This window comes from Erpetoichthys calabaricus, chromosome 8 (assembly GCF_900747795.2).
Source record: "Erpetoichthys calabaricus chromosome 8, fErpCal1.3, whole genome shotgun sequence".
Taxonomy (NCBI): Eukaryota; Metazoa; Chordata; class Cladistia; order Polypteriformes; family Polypteridae; genus Erpetoichthys; species Erpetoichthys calabaricus.
Genome location: NC_041401.2, coordinates 43,205,646 through 43,221,685, shown reverse-complemented (window position 1 = coordinate 43,221,685; position 16,040 = coordinate 43,205,646). Strand labels below are relative to the sequence as shown.

The following is a 16,040-nucleotide window of genomic DNA, read 5'->3' as shown; positions in this document are numbered from 1 at the left end:
TTGATTGTAAAATGTTGCTGCTATAAAACATAAAACAACAATTCACACTTGCTCTCTGTTTTAGAATTGATATGTATGAGGAGCCAATTATGTTTATTTGCTTGCTTTTCTATAGACGACGACGAGTCAGGCTGTGTTTCGGTTGCAATCTGGAATATGCCACCTCTTCAGGGACACGCTCATAAAAAAAGGATTTGTGGAAATCCAGACTCCAAAAATAATTTCTGGTAATTTATGATATGTTTTTTTTTTTCTTTTCTTCAAAAATATGATCTTTGTACTTTTGTTTGGAGCCGGTTACATAACTATTGAATTCCTTTCTCACTGCAGGGCTTTGAAGTTTTTTAGCAACATTCCGGATTTACAGTATAGGTCATTTTAGATTACTAAAAACATTCAAACCCAATTGTGCCACTTTTATTAAACAACTATCCTGTAAAAATGCATCAAATGGCCTTTTTATTTTGGATATATTTTAGCATATTGTGTAATAGGATATTTGTAATTACTAATGATATGCAAGTAGGATAGATTGTTAATCTGTCATCAGCAACCTGCCTTGTATCAGTCTTCGATAAGCATATTGTGATAATGATGCAAAAGTCTCCACTAGAGAATTAGCTGATTAAGTTAGTTAAGGCTGGCAATAACACAAGTGTAGTACAACGAGGCGGTAAGGATAAATAGTGGTGGGCTTGATGGGGGGAAAATGGTGGATAAAGGATAAAGCTTTGGCACTTGTTTCTGAACTGTGTGTTCTAAGAAGTTACAGTATTACACGAGTAATAAAGGCATGACACAGATTGAATGAACCATTATTATTACTCTCCAGTTTACACATCAGCATTGCCAAGAGAAACGGCCACAACCACTGCCGCTGTATCTGTACCAGGCCTTGTATGTTTTAAAAGCTGTCGGAGAACCAAACTTTGCTTTCTCTTGAAGTGACAACATCTTCAGTTTCATCTACTCAGAAAACATATCAACTGCAGGATTTTATTTGTAACCCAGACAGACTGCAGAAATAATACACTGTCAGAGCTTAAATTTTACTATGTGATTGTAAGTACAGCAACAGTTATTTAAAAAACGTGCATGGCTTAACTTAATAAAGCAGGAAAATCACATTACTGTTTCAAGGCATAAAAGGCTTTTGTTATTGTCACTTTCATCTGATTATGAAATTGGTTCATAAATAATGGTACATGATATGTGCTTGCTTGAAAAGTGTGATGATTTGACCATTCAATGGTGAGCTGCAATTATTTTAATTTATAGTGTCACTCATTTGAATGAGGGTGTTAGAAATACTAGGAAGATATAACATTTTGTGATATAGCACCATACATAGCCCCAATAAGGTGAACAAAGGCATTAATCAATTAATAAATTGTAATGGACATGTCTGCTGTTGTCTGTCCAACCATGCATCCATTTTCTAACCAGCTTATCTGTACCTTTGGCTAGTCTACAACGGTAATGAAATAATCTATTTCATATAGTCATTTCAAAATAAAATGTGATTTAGTTAGTGTTTCAAAACATTTACATTTGCCAGACATTCATGTTGCTCAGCTAATAATACTTTTATTCACAAAGCAAATCTCAGATGAAAATGAAATATGTTAACAGAATCGCACATTGCTGAGAACGAATCGGCAAACACTGACCTTGTGTAGTTCAATTGATATTTAAAGGGCAAATTAATGTGTATTAATAGAGCAATTAAAATTTAACAAATTTAGTGAAAGAATATATGCCACATGCTTGAATTATATGGAAGTGAATAGGATGCAGTCCACACTTACAGGTCATTACTGCAGTTATGGTGAGTTCAATTCAATGGCTAATTATGGATTTGTGCACAACAAAAACAACAGTGATACCATTTATGTGAAGCACTGTAAAAACAAGAAAACAGTTGCTGTTTTACAGGAATTTTGGCATAATGTATTAATGTTCACTTTACAAGTTTGATTTCATAAAGGTAGCCTTAAAGCCATGACTACTAGAAAAATGAGAGGTTTAGCAAATTAAAGTCTCAGGAGTTTGTGACATTGAATTTTGAATCTACTTGATGTGTCCAATAAATATTATTTTCAGTAGGCATCATTAACCAGGTTATGTGTCTTTAATGTGGACAGTGACATCCTATGATGACCAGTATGATTTTCTATGCAGTGGTGTGCTGAGCTAGTAACATCACTTCAAGAGAGTCCCACTGAAACAACAAGCTATTTAAGAATGCACTCTGTTATGAGACAAACATTTAACCTACTGGAGATATAGTAGCGTAGGAGAGGATGAAGGCAAAACTGATGGCCGATATAAACAACACTGCATATTCTCTCTATGGCACTCTATCATTAAGTAATTTTAGCCTATAGATTATTCAGCAGAAGTGTGTCAAGAAGGCACTATTAAAGCCAACTCAGAAATTTTCTTTCCCCTTCTTTTTAGTAATTCTTCTGTGTGTTTGAGAGGGATAATTGTTGTTACAATATTTCTGTGTTTCTGGAGTAGGTTCTGTACAAGTTACATTTCCCCTTGGAGCCAATAAATTTGTCTGTCAACTCTACCTACCCACCTATTTACTTTATGTTATACTTTATTTGCCACATTTCTACCTAAATCTGAATGTTATCTATATTCTTCTGTGGGGGTTTTGTGACTCTAAGCAACTGATAATGAAGTGTGCCAAATGTTATGTAAAAACTGCAATGTTAAAAAAAAGTTGCATTGTTTTTCTGTATTAAATTAATATGTTCAATTAAAATATGTGAAAAAGATTGTGTATATTTTACGCCTGTACATTTCAGCAACAAGTTAAACGTTAAAGTTATCTTACACAACTGTTTTAAAACATTTTCAAGCAAGTAACAGTTAAATGTTGCTTGTAAACAAATTGTGCAATCACTGTGACTTCCTGGACTGCACCTGAATACCTCTCCCCTAGTATGTTCAGAAGCTAATAAACTGGGCAATTTAAAACTGAAGCTCAATAAAAGGTACAAACCAGCCAATAAATTAAGAAAATGATTGCAGTGAAAACCTAAAGCTATTGTAGTCTTTCAAAATCTGAATTGTCCAGCCTTGTTTTAGAGTATACTTAAAGAAATATTCTGTATGGTATATAACAACTTAATTATAAAAAATACTTTAAACAAAATAATGTGAACAGTTGGAAATGTGTCCATTTTGTTTAGTTAAGTAAAAAAAAAAACTGTGGGAAAGTAGCAACACTGGAATTTTATTTGGGAATTCAGTATAGAAGGTTTTCTCAGAATTAAAATTCATGAGCCAGCTGATGCTTGGTATGTCAGCAGACTAAACAAATGATAATTATTCATTCCATAAACATGAAGCATTTGTAAGAGGTGATGTCTGGTATATTTTATATACAATACACACACACACACAGGCATGTTCAGAAATATTGGCACCATTACAAATTTAAAAAAAAAAAAGCACCAGTTCAAAAAAATGGTTAGAATATAATAATGGTTGGGTATTTACTTTTGGCTTGCAATGAAGCAACATAACAAAGTTGCAAAAACCTACCAAATGTTATTCTGCATAGAAATCTTGAAGTGAACAAAACTATTTTTTCCTTTTAGAATTTGTAAAAAGCATTTGGGTTTCAAGCAGATGATTCTCCTTTAATTTGCAAGTAAACTCACCTGTGATGTGTTGCACATGTTCAAGTACTTCGAACTGAGAAAAGGTGTTTTGTCATTTTGTAATTTTGTGTCCAAATGTACAACACAGAACGTAGAGAAAGAAAGTTAGAGAAATGTCTGAGGAAGAGAGACTTATCTCAGGTGGTCTAAACCGTCAATCCAGAGATGTAGAAAATTCATTCATGATTATAGGAATCATTTTATTATAGTTATTCATTCCGAAGTTTGTGCTACTTGGGCATGGAAAAGGTGTTATATAAGTAAAATTTATTATTAATTTTACCAAGTACTGTATTAAGCCTTGGGTGCCTAATTTTGACATTGCAATTTTTTTCTGATCTGAAAAGAATTGTTAAGTTCTAAAAGGGATAACAAAGTTCTGTAATGTTTATAGCGAGACATATAAACTGTGGAAACTGGGTTTTGTCGGCTTCACACTCATTTTGTAGTAAATTAACCTATTATAGAGTAAGTTAATATAAATGTGAGGTACTTTCATAGATGCCAATATTTTTGGCCTCAGCTTTTATACAAGTTTGTGTATATATATATATGTGTATATATATATATATATATATATATATATATATATATATATATATATATATATATATATAGTACAAACTATTAAGTAATAATGTTCATTGTTTTCTGAAAAATGCTTATATTATAAAAACTGTTAGCAAATGTTTGCAGAAAAGGTGATCATTACTGTATGATTTTAAAAAATCTTGGTTATCAATTTAAACTATTTGTAACATGCTATATCATTAAATGCAATTGTTCAAAGTGTAACATCAAGGAACATTTGTGTTCTTTCAAGGCTTACATATAATCAAACGGCTTTGCCCATGTATATTACATAAAATTTCAAACTTCAGCATCCTTTGCTCTGCACATCCATATTGGTAGTAGCCAGGCCACATTCAAATATGTGATAGTGTGAAGTCTAACTTGTCATGTACTTATGTGCATGTCAGGTTTGTGTTTTGAAAATGTGCAACATGATTCACAGATACTCTATGAGATGTAAGTTAGCTGATTGGGAAACCTTAATGCTTTCTTAACTGAAATTCAGTCATTTTCTGTACTTTGAGAATTTATAAATTGTTAATTTTCACTAATAATTTTTTTATGACTTTTTACAATTTTATATTTTCAGCTGCTAGTGAAGGAGGTGCCAATGTCTTCACTGTTTCTTACTTTAAGACAAGTGCCTACTTAGCTCAGTCTCCACAGCTCTACAAACAAATGTGCATCTGTGCTGACTTTGAAAAAGTGTTCTGCATCGGGCCTGGTAAGAATTAATCTAACTTTTGTTTCAATTTATAGTTTGCAAACTGTACATTGTGCATATGTGAAAGGTAAAATGGATAAAGGTTATTTCCATGCTGAAAAAATAAATATCCCCACACCTTTTAATTGTGTATAGTTTATACTTGTGTTTTATTTCAAATAATTCCCTAAGCTGTTTCGGGCTTAATTTGTGAAACTTGTTGCCACCCACAACTTGTCTGCCTTGGTGTAGTTAATGTTGTAGAGAGAAAAAAAAAAAAAAAAAAGTCAGAATATCAAGCTCATCAACTAAAGAAAATGTTTGCCTGTCTCAGTGGTGGCCCCTAGTGGTATTTATTAATCGTATCTAGCCTAGTTTGATGTATTGCTTTTTATTAATATTTATTTACATAGGATGCCAATATTTGGATTTAATAATTTATGCAAGCTTAATGTAGGCTTGGTCTTAGGCTATTAAAATAGGATTAGCTGTACAAAATCAATTTATGCAAGTATACGAACCCCTGGTGTTTAATTTTTGCTGCAGTTTGTATTTGTTTTTGAACACAGATTTCTTTTTCAGTTTTATTATTATGTTTAAAATTGTCTCACACATTTATGCAAAGCATCTTACAAGATCAGTATTAGTAGTGTTTCATAGGTTGTATTACATTTGGAGCACAAGCAGATTAAATTAATTGCACACTGGGTCAGGCACAGGAATTTAAAGCCCTTAGCCACCACATCACACTTTAAACATGTTGTAAACCAGCATACTTTTTATATTGTCTTCTAATTTAATTTCTTATTTTTCTTTTATGCAGTTTTTCGTGCAGAGGATTCAAACACACATCGTCATCTTACAGAATTTGTAGGCTTGGACATAGAGATGGCTTTTAATTATCATTATCATGAAGTTGTGGACCAGATTGCAGACACTATGGTGCAGATTTTCAAGGGTCTCAGAGACAAGTAGGAAACAGCTAATATGTCATATACAAATGTTTAATGAAGGAATGAAATGTTACTAAAATAAGTGTTTTTTTTTTTAAATTTTGAAATAAATCTTCACAAATAGACAAATAATGCTACAGTTTATTGAATTTGCTCTATTGAATTACTTTGTGAATTGTACATTTAAACTGTTCCATTTGATTTGTATGATTATCATTGCTTACTGTGGTTTCTGTTTTGTGTCATTTTAAGTTTTACAACAGAGATTGAAACAGTAAATAAACAGTATCCAAGTGAGCCATTCAAGTTCTTGGAACCCACTTTGAGGCTTGAATATAAAGAAGGTGTTGCCATGCTGAGGGAAGCTGGAATAGAGATGGGTGATGAGGAAGACCTAAGGTATCTACCATTATTAGCATTTAAACACTTTAATCAATTAAACTTTACATTTGAACAGAATGTTTTTAAAACGTCTCTGGCACGGTTTCATTCTCATCTTACAAACATTAACTTGAATACTAAGCTTTGTTTTTAGTGGTTTTGTAGTATCCTTTAATTTAAATTTTTGACAAAATGTGGATTATTTTTGACAATGTAAATCATTCCTTTTGGTTGTAATTGTATATTAATTGATATAGTTGATACTAAATGTTATCAGAATTAACTCTGTATAGGCTTAATTGGGTTTACTGGCTTTGTTTTTGCAAAGTAATAATACTGGGAGTGGCGGACAGTTACTTTAAATTAGTTTAAGTTGTGTAATAAAAAAAAAAATTATTTTGTTAATTCTAAGGTTTAGATAGATAGATACTTTATTAATCCCAAGGGGAAATTCACATACTCCAGCAGCAGCATACTGATAAAGAAAATATTAAATTAAAGAGTGGTAACAATGCAGGTATACAGACAGACAATAACTTTGAATAATCTTAACGTTTACCCCCCCGGGTGGTATTGAAGGGTCGCATAGTGTGGCAGAGGAACGATCTCCTCAGTCTGTCAGTGGAACAGGAAAGTGACAGCAGTCTGTCGCTGAAGCTGCTCTTCTGTCTGAAGATGATACTGTTCAGTGGATGCAGTGGATTCTCCATGACTGACAGGAGCCTGCCCAGCGTCCGTCGCTCTCCCACAGATGTCAAACTGTCCAACTCCATGCCTACAATAGAGCCTGCCTTCCTCACCAGTTTGTCCAGGCGTCCCTCTTCTTTATGCTGCCTCCTCAACACGCCACCACGTAGAAGAGGGCACTCGCCACAACCGTCTGATAGAACATCTGTAGCATCTTATTGCAGATGTTGAAGGACGCCAGCCTTCCAAGGAAGTATAGTCGGCTCTGTCCTTTCTTACACAGAGCATCAGTATTGGCAGTCCAGTTTAGAAACAAACTTCAAATCTGTCTTCATAAAAACCAGTCCAATAATTGTTTAGACAGAAACCTTGAGTATGTTGACTTTATCTAGAAAAATACAGGAATTATGTACAAGTATATCAGTACCTCACTTCTGTGCCATTAACAGTGTGATCTCAATGATAATATGTAAAAGGGAGTTAGAATTACTTCATGTCCATTTTTATTAGTCATTTGAAATATGCCATGTTTGTGTTAGCATGATAAATACATAAATGTCATTATTATGAAAATAACTTTTTGTTGATTAAATGTGAGACTTGTTTTTTCTTTTAGCACACCTAATGAAAAGCTACTGGGTCGCCTTGTGAAAGAAAAGGTAATGTACAGTAGTTTATTTAAAAGAGTGAGTCAGCTGTATGTCTTTGGTATGTTCAACTCTGAAATTTTACCATTTTCCATGCAATGTTCATCCATGGCTCTTTGCTAAGGTTAGGAAATTTGGTAAATGTTTTGAATCTGAACTTATTAATGGCAAATCACAGAAACTCAGAATATGCAGCTTTAATGTCTGTCTTATTATTAGCAAATTCTGCTAAGCACTGTACTGGAAAGTCATGTGGACCACAAAGTGCCTCAAGTAGGTCTACTAGTGTGTCACAAAGTCTCTGTAATTTATTCCATGTTTAGCCTGATGCAGGTGTGTGGCGGTTAAACATTTGGAGCTGGGGTTTAAGACATGTACCATCTGTTCTCCTGTTTGGTATTACTGTCTTTTTTTTCTGTTTTTGCCCACTCGCTGTTGGTGCACAGTCTTTTGCTCATGTGGTGCATGGCAGGATCAAAGTGGAGAATGAAATAGCTTGATTCAGCCTGCTTCTATTTGTTTTTGGCCATTTAAATTCACTTTGTAAGAGGGCCTAAACAGTAAAAATGAATTTGACTGGTGTATGAAGTAAATGTTATTCAACTAAATGTGACCTGTTTACACAATACAGAGTAAGACACTTTTACATGCGCTGCATTTACCTCCCATATAGCAAATGCTAAGAAGTAATTGACTTACAAATATTTATTGAGAAACTGAACACACTCTGCAAAGGAGGTACTAAAATAACACAAAAAACCATGTCACTGACTCCAGTAAAAACAAGGAGAAAGAAAAGAAAATCTGTTAGAGCAAAATTAGCCATTTTATTTTAATCATGTTTTAAATCTGTTGAAATAAAATTAATTTAAATGGGCATTTTAGTCTTGCAGTGTCCATTCATTTTAGTCAAAATGTATTAATTTTTCTACTCACAGATAACACTGTTTTAGACATATCTTACACATTTCTTTCATTTGGATATAATTCAGTTTTTCTGTGTGCTCTGATTTTCCATCCAAATTCCAAAGATAAGGAAGTTTTGTTAATAAATAATTGTAAATTGGCCTGTTATGAATGAGAGTGGGTATGTGTGTGTTTTCCCTGCCCAGATACTGTACCCTTCCGCTCCTACAAAGCTCACATGAATTAAATGGATTCAGAAATACATGGATGAATGTACAGTGTTTCAAGTATTTTGCCCCCAACCATTTTTAAAGTGATTGTTACAACCTGGAATTTTGGTCAGTTTGACTGGTAATTTTTTTTTTTTTTTTTTTTACTTCTAAAAATTTCTAGAAAGAAAATTATAGGACATATAAAAATAAATTCTAAAAGCAGGAATGTCAGCAATTTGTACTGTCTCCCAGAGTACTTGGTTGAACAACCTTTTAGATAGATAGATAGATACTTTTTTAATCCCAATGGGAAATTCACAATTTTGTAGCTATTACAGCAGGGTAGTCTTTTTGGATGAGTGTCCATTAATTCTGTGTAACACAATGGAGCAACATTTGTCCTTTCCTGTTTATAAAATTTCTCAGGTTGTGCCTGTTTCATTGCGGAGTGGTGATGAATATCAGTTTTTAGGTCTCACCACGGAAGTTCCTGTGAGGTTAAGCTAAGGATTCAGACTGGGCCACTCAAGGACATCAGTTTTCTTCATTTTAAACCACTCCATTGCTTTGGTAATCTGCTTCTGGTCATTGCCTTGTTAAAAGACAAATTCCTCCCTAGTTTAATTCTTTTAAGGTTGGTGTCAACATCCAGGGGATAAATGTTAAAAAAGTCACCTAGAATGTGTTGTTTAGGTTTATCTGCTGGATGGAAGTAAAGACTTAGAACACAGCATTAAATACAAACAGTCGCTGTCTTAATTTAAAAAACAAAATCTGTTTTGTTGTATTGTTGATGACATGGGTTCTACACTATAAAATGAATATTTACAGCTGTCAAAAAGTAGCATTGAGAGTGCTACTAGAAAACGGCATCAGCAAGTGACATATTGCAAACAATGCAACTTAGCAGTTCATATAATTTGTTGCTTTTAATGGTACCATACGTGTCAAAATTACTTTATACAGGGAGCTCGCAGTTAGTTGTATGCTTTCCACTAGGTGAAGAGTAACAATTTTGACATTTTTGACAAAATACTTTTTCTGAAAAAAAAAAATCGGCCTATGGCCACGACGGGGAAAAAAAAAAGTCATCCACAATAGTGTTAAGCTTTCTGGCAGAGAGGAGCAGGTTTTCCTCCAGAATGTCTGTACTATGCATCTTATAACTTTCCCTCAGTCATGACCAGATTGCCAATCCCAGCTGCTAAAACACATTCCCACAGCATGATGTTGTGTGTTACCTGGCTGATGTGCAGTGTTTGTATCTCCCAAGTGACATTTTGCAAATTTGGTATGAGCAAGGACATGTTTTTCTTTCAAACAGGGCTTTTCCTTGCTGTTTTTCCATAAAAGCTCTTCATTCGCAGTGCCTTGGAAATTGTTGAGCTATTAACATTCTCTTGGATTACAGTCTCTGACTTTTTTAACTCGGAGTGACAATTGGTGTTCTTTTACAGCAACTAAGTTTAGAGAGATGACCTGACCTAGGGCCGTAATATCATTTTTTCCCATTTTCATTTGGTGGGCTACCCTGAGCTCAGACGTGTGTTCAGAGCCTTTGAGATGGTCCTGAGCCCATCCCCAGATATGTGCTTCTCAAGAATTATTTTCCCGCCTTGCTTGAGCACTGTTTTGTCTTCACGTTGGAAACGTTACTATACTGTTGGATGTGAGAAAAGGGGAGATTTATCCTATAAGCTTAATCAGTAACAGTTCATAACACCCCTTCCCACCTTCCTACACATGTGGAGACCATCAATAAATTGGGTGAGATGTTAAAGTAATCATACCTGAACAAAGGTAGCCTTATTATTTACAAATGGGATAAATGCTTTTTAAATCTCAGTTTAATTTAATCAAATTACTTAAAGGTTTTCAGTTTGTTTCTTTTGATTTGACATGATGAATACTGTTTTGTAGAATAGCTGGAAAAAATCCTTACTTTTTAAATATTTGTAAGTTTAGAATCTAAGAACACTAAAATGTGAAAATAGTTTAGAGTGTCGAATACTTTTTCAAGGAACTGTATTTGGAAATGTGTACAGCATTCTGAGCTTGTAAATGGAAGTTTAGTATTTAAGAGTATATTAAATTTTGCTTTCAGAGAGAAGTTAAAAGAAAATGCCTAATGAAGCAGTTTTGTCTCTGTTTTGGTCTTGATACTGTATAACTGATTTGTGTAATATTAAGTTATATTTGATATGTATGTTTCTCTGTCTTTTATGCCAGAGAACCTTTTACTTTAGTAATTGTCCAGTTTTGCAAAATAAAGTGAAATGCACATTTTAATGATTATTCATGTAAATAAATAATTCTTTTCCTTTTCAGTATGATACAGATTTCTACATTCTTGATAAGTATCCCCTGGCAGTGAGACCTTTTTACACTATGCCAGATCCCAGTAATGCTGTAAGTCATATCCATTTGCATGGCTTATTTGTTTTTTTGTTTGTTTTGCTTTCAACTTCCTTCGTCTGAGTAACCAGCAGTGTGTGTAATGTTTCAGAAATATTCTAATTCATATGACATGTTCATGAGGGGAGAAGAAATCCTGTCTGGAGCACAAAGAATCCACGATCCAGATCTTTTAACAGAAAGGGCTATTCATCACAATATTGGTAATTTTTTATGTTATACGGTTGTCTGTGGTTTTTAACCAGATAAATATAATTATAATTATCTAATAAGTTTGAGACCAATATTTTGCAAGTAAGCATTTTATTTTTGAAGTGCTTATTGTGTATAATTCTTCACTGTCAGTGAATCATGAATCAGTTTGTCATGAAGTTTGCCCCCCTCATCTATGCCCATTGTTTCATTAGAGCAATTCGATTTACTTGGCACTAGCATATTATTTCTTTGTTTTTCATGTGTCTTCTAAAGTTAGCTGTACTAAAACAGCTCAAAATTGGTCACATAACAAAGAGATTTATAGAGTAAATTGTGTCTTTTTGCCAAGTAAAGAAAAATAATTTGCAAATTAATTTGCCTTCTGACACTTTCAGATCTTGAGAAAATTAAAGCATACATCGACTCCTTCCGATATGGAGCTCCTCCCCATGCTGGTGGTGGAATAGGTAATGATTTTTAATGTTTTATTTTGGCCACGCATGTGGTGGACTTGTTCATATTGTGAAATGGTATTTTAGTGTGTGTAGGCCAGTCTTAAAGATTAAATTGACAGTTTAAGAAATTCTGGTTCACTGATAACCAGTGCAACAATTATTGCTTGATTGTTTCATTGGGAATTAGACCGTGGCCTTGGGTCCTTCAAATCTAATAGGTTGTTTCTTTCAGGTTTGGAGCGCGTGACAATGCTGTATCTTGGACTTCACAATGTTCGCCAGACATCCATGTTCCCTCGTGATCCAAAACGATTGACTCCATAGAGAAGTGCACTAGTTTGATATTTTACAGTATTTATACAGTAAATACTTTTAACTACAGTGAAGCAAATCAAGTGCAAATAGACAAATTCTTAAAGAAAATCCTTAAAATGTTAATATACAATTCTACAGTGAACTAATTTAGATTGCAAAAGGAACCACATATGTGTTAAATGTTTATAAGGATTAAATAGTCTTTTTTAACACATGTACTTTTTATTTTTATCCATGTTTTCAAAATACAAAAGCTGACTTTTTACACTTAGTAGGCAACCAAAAGCCTTTCATCAGCAGAGCATGGAAGTGATTAAAAATGACATGAATGTGTGATTTACTGCAATAAAAATAAATGCTGCTATTTTGTGTTCCCTTCATTATTTTCAAAATACAGTAAACTTTTGCAAATATATTTTAATATGGTCTATAAAGAAAACATTGTCAGAATCAAATGTTAAGTTTTCCTTTTTACCATCATACTGTTTTATTTTATACTGTGTGTGTGTGTGTGTGTGTGTGTGTGTGTATGTATATATATATATATATATATATGTACAGTGAGCATAGAAAAAGAATCACCCCCTTTGAAAATATTCACATTTTCTTGCTTTACATCCTAAAATGAAAATACGCACAAAAAAAATTTTCAGCTTAATTTACATGATGCAACCTGTAACATTCCACTCAAAGATATAATAGCAAAAGTTCAGAGAAATAATAATATGAGACTGATAAAGAATCACCCCTTCCCCCAACCCCAAACAATACTTGTAAACTCAGTCAGGTATAAGTAATCGCTGTCTCCATTGTACACCAAGGTAATTAGCTTCCACCTGTGATCTGTTTTAATCATTGTGATTAGTTTAGCATAAAAACTGCTATTTCTGGAGCATTCCAGTGCTTGGTACTGAAACTGAAACCAAACGATCGACTATGGATGGAAAGGGACTTTCAGAAGATCACAGGGATAAAGCTGTGGACTGGCACAAGCAAGGAGATGGGTACAAAAAGATTTCAAAAGCTCTACCAATCCCTAGGAGCACAGTAAAGTGATTAAGAAGTGGTAAGTATTTGGTACTACTAGGACCCTCCCGGGACCAGGCCATCCCCACCAAACTTGATGGGAGAGCAATGAGGAAACTGGTCAGAGAGGCTACCAAGAGGCCAATGGCAACTTAGAAGGAGTTACAGGATATTATGGCAAAGAGTGGTCATTGTGTGCATGTGACGACCACATCACAAGCACTCCACAAATGTGGCTTGTATGGGAGGGTTGCAAGAAAATATCTATTCCTCAAGAAGCCACATTAAATTTTGTTTGAGCTTAGCCAAAATGCACCTTGAAGATTCTGAAGCCAAGTAGAAAAATGTGTTATGGTGAGATGAGACCAAAATTGAACTATTTGGCCTCAGCACCAAACAGTACATCTGGTGGAAAAGCCAATACAGCTCACCATCCAAAATACACCATGCCTACAGTAAAACTTAGAGGCTGCAGCATCTTGTTGTTGGGGTGTTTCTCTGCAACAGGGACTGTAGCACATTTAAGGGTAGAAGGGAAAATGGATGGGGCAAAATATTGTCAAATTCTTGAAGAAAACCTGCACTCTCTGCCAGAAAGTTTAAAACATGACATTGACATGAAGCACACAGCAGAACTGACCACACAGTAGTGGAGAGAGAATTAAAGTGAATGTCCTTGTGTGGCCTAGTCAGAGCTCAGACCCAAACCGTAATGAAAATATGGGGAATGATTTGCAGTTTGTAATCCAAAAATGGTCACCGTCCAATTTGACTGAGCTTGAACAGTTCTGTAAAAAATTCTGTCTAGATGTGCAAAGTTAGTAATGAAGTATCCCATCAGACTGTGTAATTAAAGCAAAAGTGATAAGTGATTATTTATCAATTCAAACTTTATCAGTTTTTTATTTATAATTATTTTTCTGAACTGCTGCTTATCTACCTTTGATGTTATAGGTTGCATTGAGTAAATAAAGCTGTGATTTCATTTCAGGCTGCAAAGCAACAAAATGTGAATATTTTTACAGGGGGAGATTCTTTTCTATACTGTGTGTGTGTACATACAAACAAACACATAGTGGATTCAGAAAGTATTCAGATCCCATCACTCTGTACTCATTTTATGTTGCAGTTTTGTGCTAAAGTAATTTAAATTAATTTTTTCCCTCATCAAGCAACACTTAATACTTGAGAATGATAAAACAAAAAGAGAATTTTATTTATTTATTTAATGTATGGGAAAAAAAAGTTGAAAAAGCACATTGACACAAATATTTTGACCCTTTGCTATGGCACTTGAAATTTGGCTCAGGTGCATCCCATTCTGTTGACCATCATTGACATTTTTCTGTACCTTGTTTGGAGTCTACCTGTGGTCAGTTCAACTGATTGGTCATGATTACGAAAGGCACACATCTGTCTGTAGAAGGGCCCCCTGCTGAAAATGTTAATCAAAGCAAAAGCCAAGCCATTAGGTCACATGAATTCCCTGCACAGCTTAGAGAATGATCTGGAGAAGGCTATAAGTAATTTTGCAGCATGGAAGGTTCCCAAGAACACAGCTGATTTCATAATTCTTAAATGAAAGAAGTTTGGAACAACCGTGACTTTTCCTAGACCTGGCCACTCTGCCAACCTAAGCAATTGTGAGAAAAGTACCATGGGGAGAGTGGTAACTAAGAACCCAATGGTAACTCTTGCTGAGCTCCAGGGAACCTCTGTGGATTTTGGTAAACTTTTAAAAGGACAACTCTCACTGCAACACTCTACCAATCTTGGCTTCATGACAGAATGGCCAGACTGAAGCCTCTTCTCAGTAAATGACACATGGAAGCCCATTTGGGGTTTGCAAAAATGCACCTAAAGTACTCTGGCTGTGAGAAACAAGATTCTGTGCTCTAAAGATACCAAGATTAGCATCATGTCTGAAGGGAGCCAGCTCTGCTCAAATCTGCACAATACCAATACATCGATGAAACACAGTGGTGGCAGCATCATGCTATGCTGCAGTAACTGTGACTAAGCAGGGTTGAGAGAAAACTGAATGCTGCAAAGTACAGAAGCAGCCTTACTGAAAACTTGCTTGAGAGCACTCTGGGCTGAAGGTTCACCTTCCAACATGACAGTGACCTTAAGTACAAAGTAAAGATGACACAGGAGTGGCTTAGGGACAACTCTGGGAATGTCCTTGAGTGGCCAACCAGGGCCTGGACTCAAATCCAATCAAACAGCTCTGTAGAGAACTGAAAGTAGCTGCCCACCGACTGTCTCCATCCAACCTGACTGAACTTGAGATGATCTGCAGAGAAGAATGACAGAAAATCCCAAATCAAGTGTGGAAAGCTTGTCGCATCATATCCGAGAAGACTTCAGGCTGTAATCGCCACCGAAGGTGCTTCCACAAAGTGCTGAGTAAAAGGTCCGAAAACGTGTCAAGGTGATATTTCAGTTTTTACTTTTAATAAATTTGGAAAATTTCTAAAATCCAGTTTTCACTTTGCCATTCTGAGTGTTGCATGAGGAAAAATAAATAAATAAATGAAGAGCAAAATGTGTAAAAAGTAAAGTGGTCTGAGTACTTACTGAATCCATGGTGTGCATGTCTGTATATACAGTGGCATGGCCCCCTTGCTTAAAATGTCTCTTACTGTGAATAGTTAAGTGAGCAGAAGAGGAACTGCATCACCAAAAGGCATAAAGCTAAAGATGACACATTTCAGCATTTTATGGATGGATGGATGGATGGATAGTGTATTGTTTTTGTTTGGCATAGTTGTGCACTGAAAACTAGGAAAGGAGCATCATGCAAAAGTTTGGGCACCTCAAAATATTTGAGGTCTCGGACTTACAATATGTGTCTTGTTGACAGTCATCGTTGGGAAACCCTGGGTGATG

The 16,040-nt window shown here is 34.9% G+C and overlaps 1 protein-coding gene across 1 annotated transcript in view; it reads left to right on the top strand.

The window, feature by feature from the left end:
- Positions 1–12,486, top strand: part of dars1 (aspartyl-tRNA synthetase 1) — a 76,797-nt gene extending 64,311 nt beyond the window's left edge. Inside the window, exons 10-18 of the mRNA XM_028806500.2 lie at positions 116–227; positions 4,843–4,977; positions 5,780–5,927; positions 6,162–6,308; positions 7,594–7,636; positions 11,071–11,151; positions 11,249–11,360; positions 11,748–11,819; positions 12,040–12,486. Of these exons, the coding sequence (XP_028662333.1) occupies positions 116–227; positions 4,843–4,977; positions 5,780–5,927; positions 6,162–6,308; positions 7,594–7,636; positions 11,071–11,151; positions 11,249–11,360; positions 11,748–11,819; positions 12,040–12,131 (942 nt within the window). The 3' untranslated portion in view covers positions 12,132–12,486. The remainder of the gene's footprint in view (positions 1–115; positions 228–4,842; positions 4,978–5,779; positions 5,928–6,161; positions 6,309–7,593; positions 7,637–11,070; positions 11,152–11,248; positions 11,361–11,747; positions 11,820–12,039) is intronic.
- Positions 12,487–16,040: the final 3,554 nt, after the last annotated feature.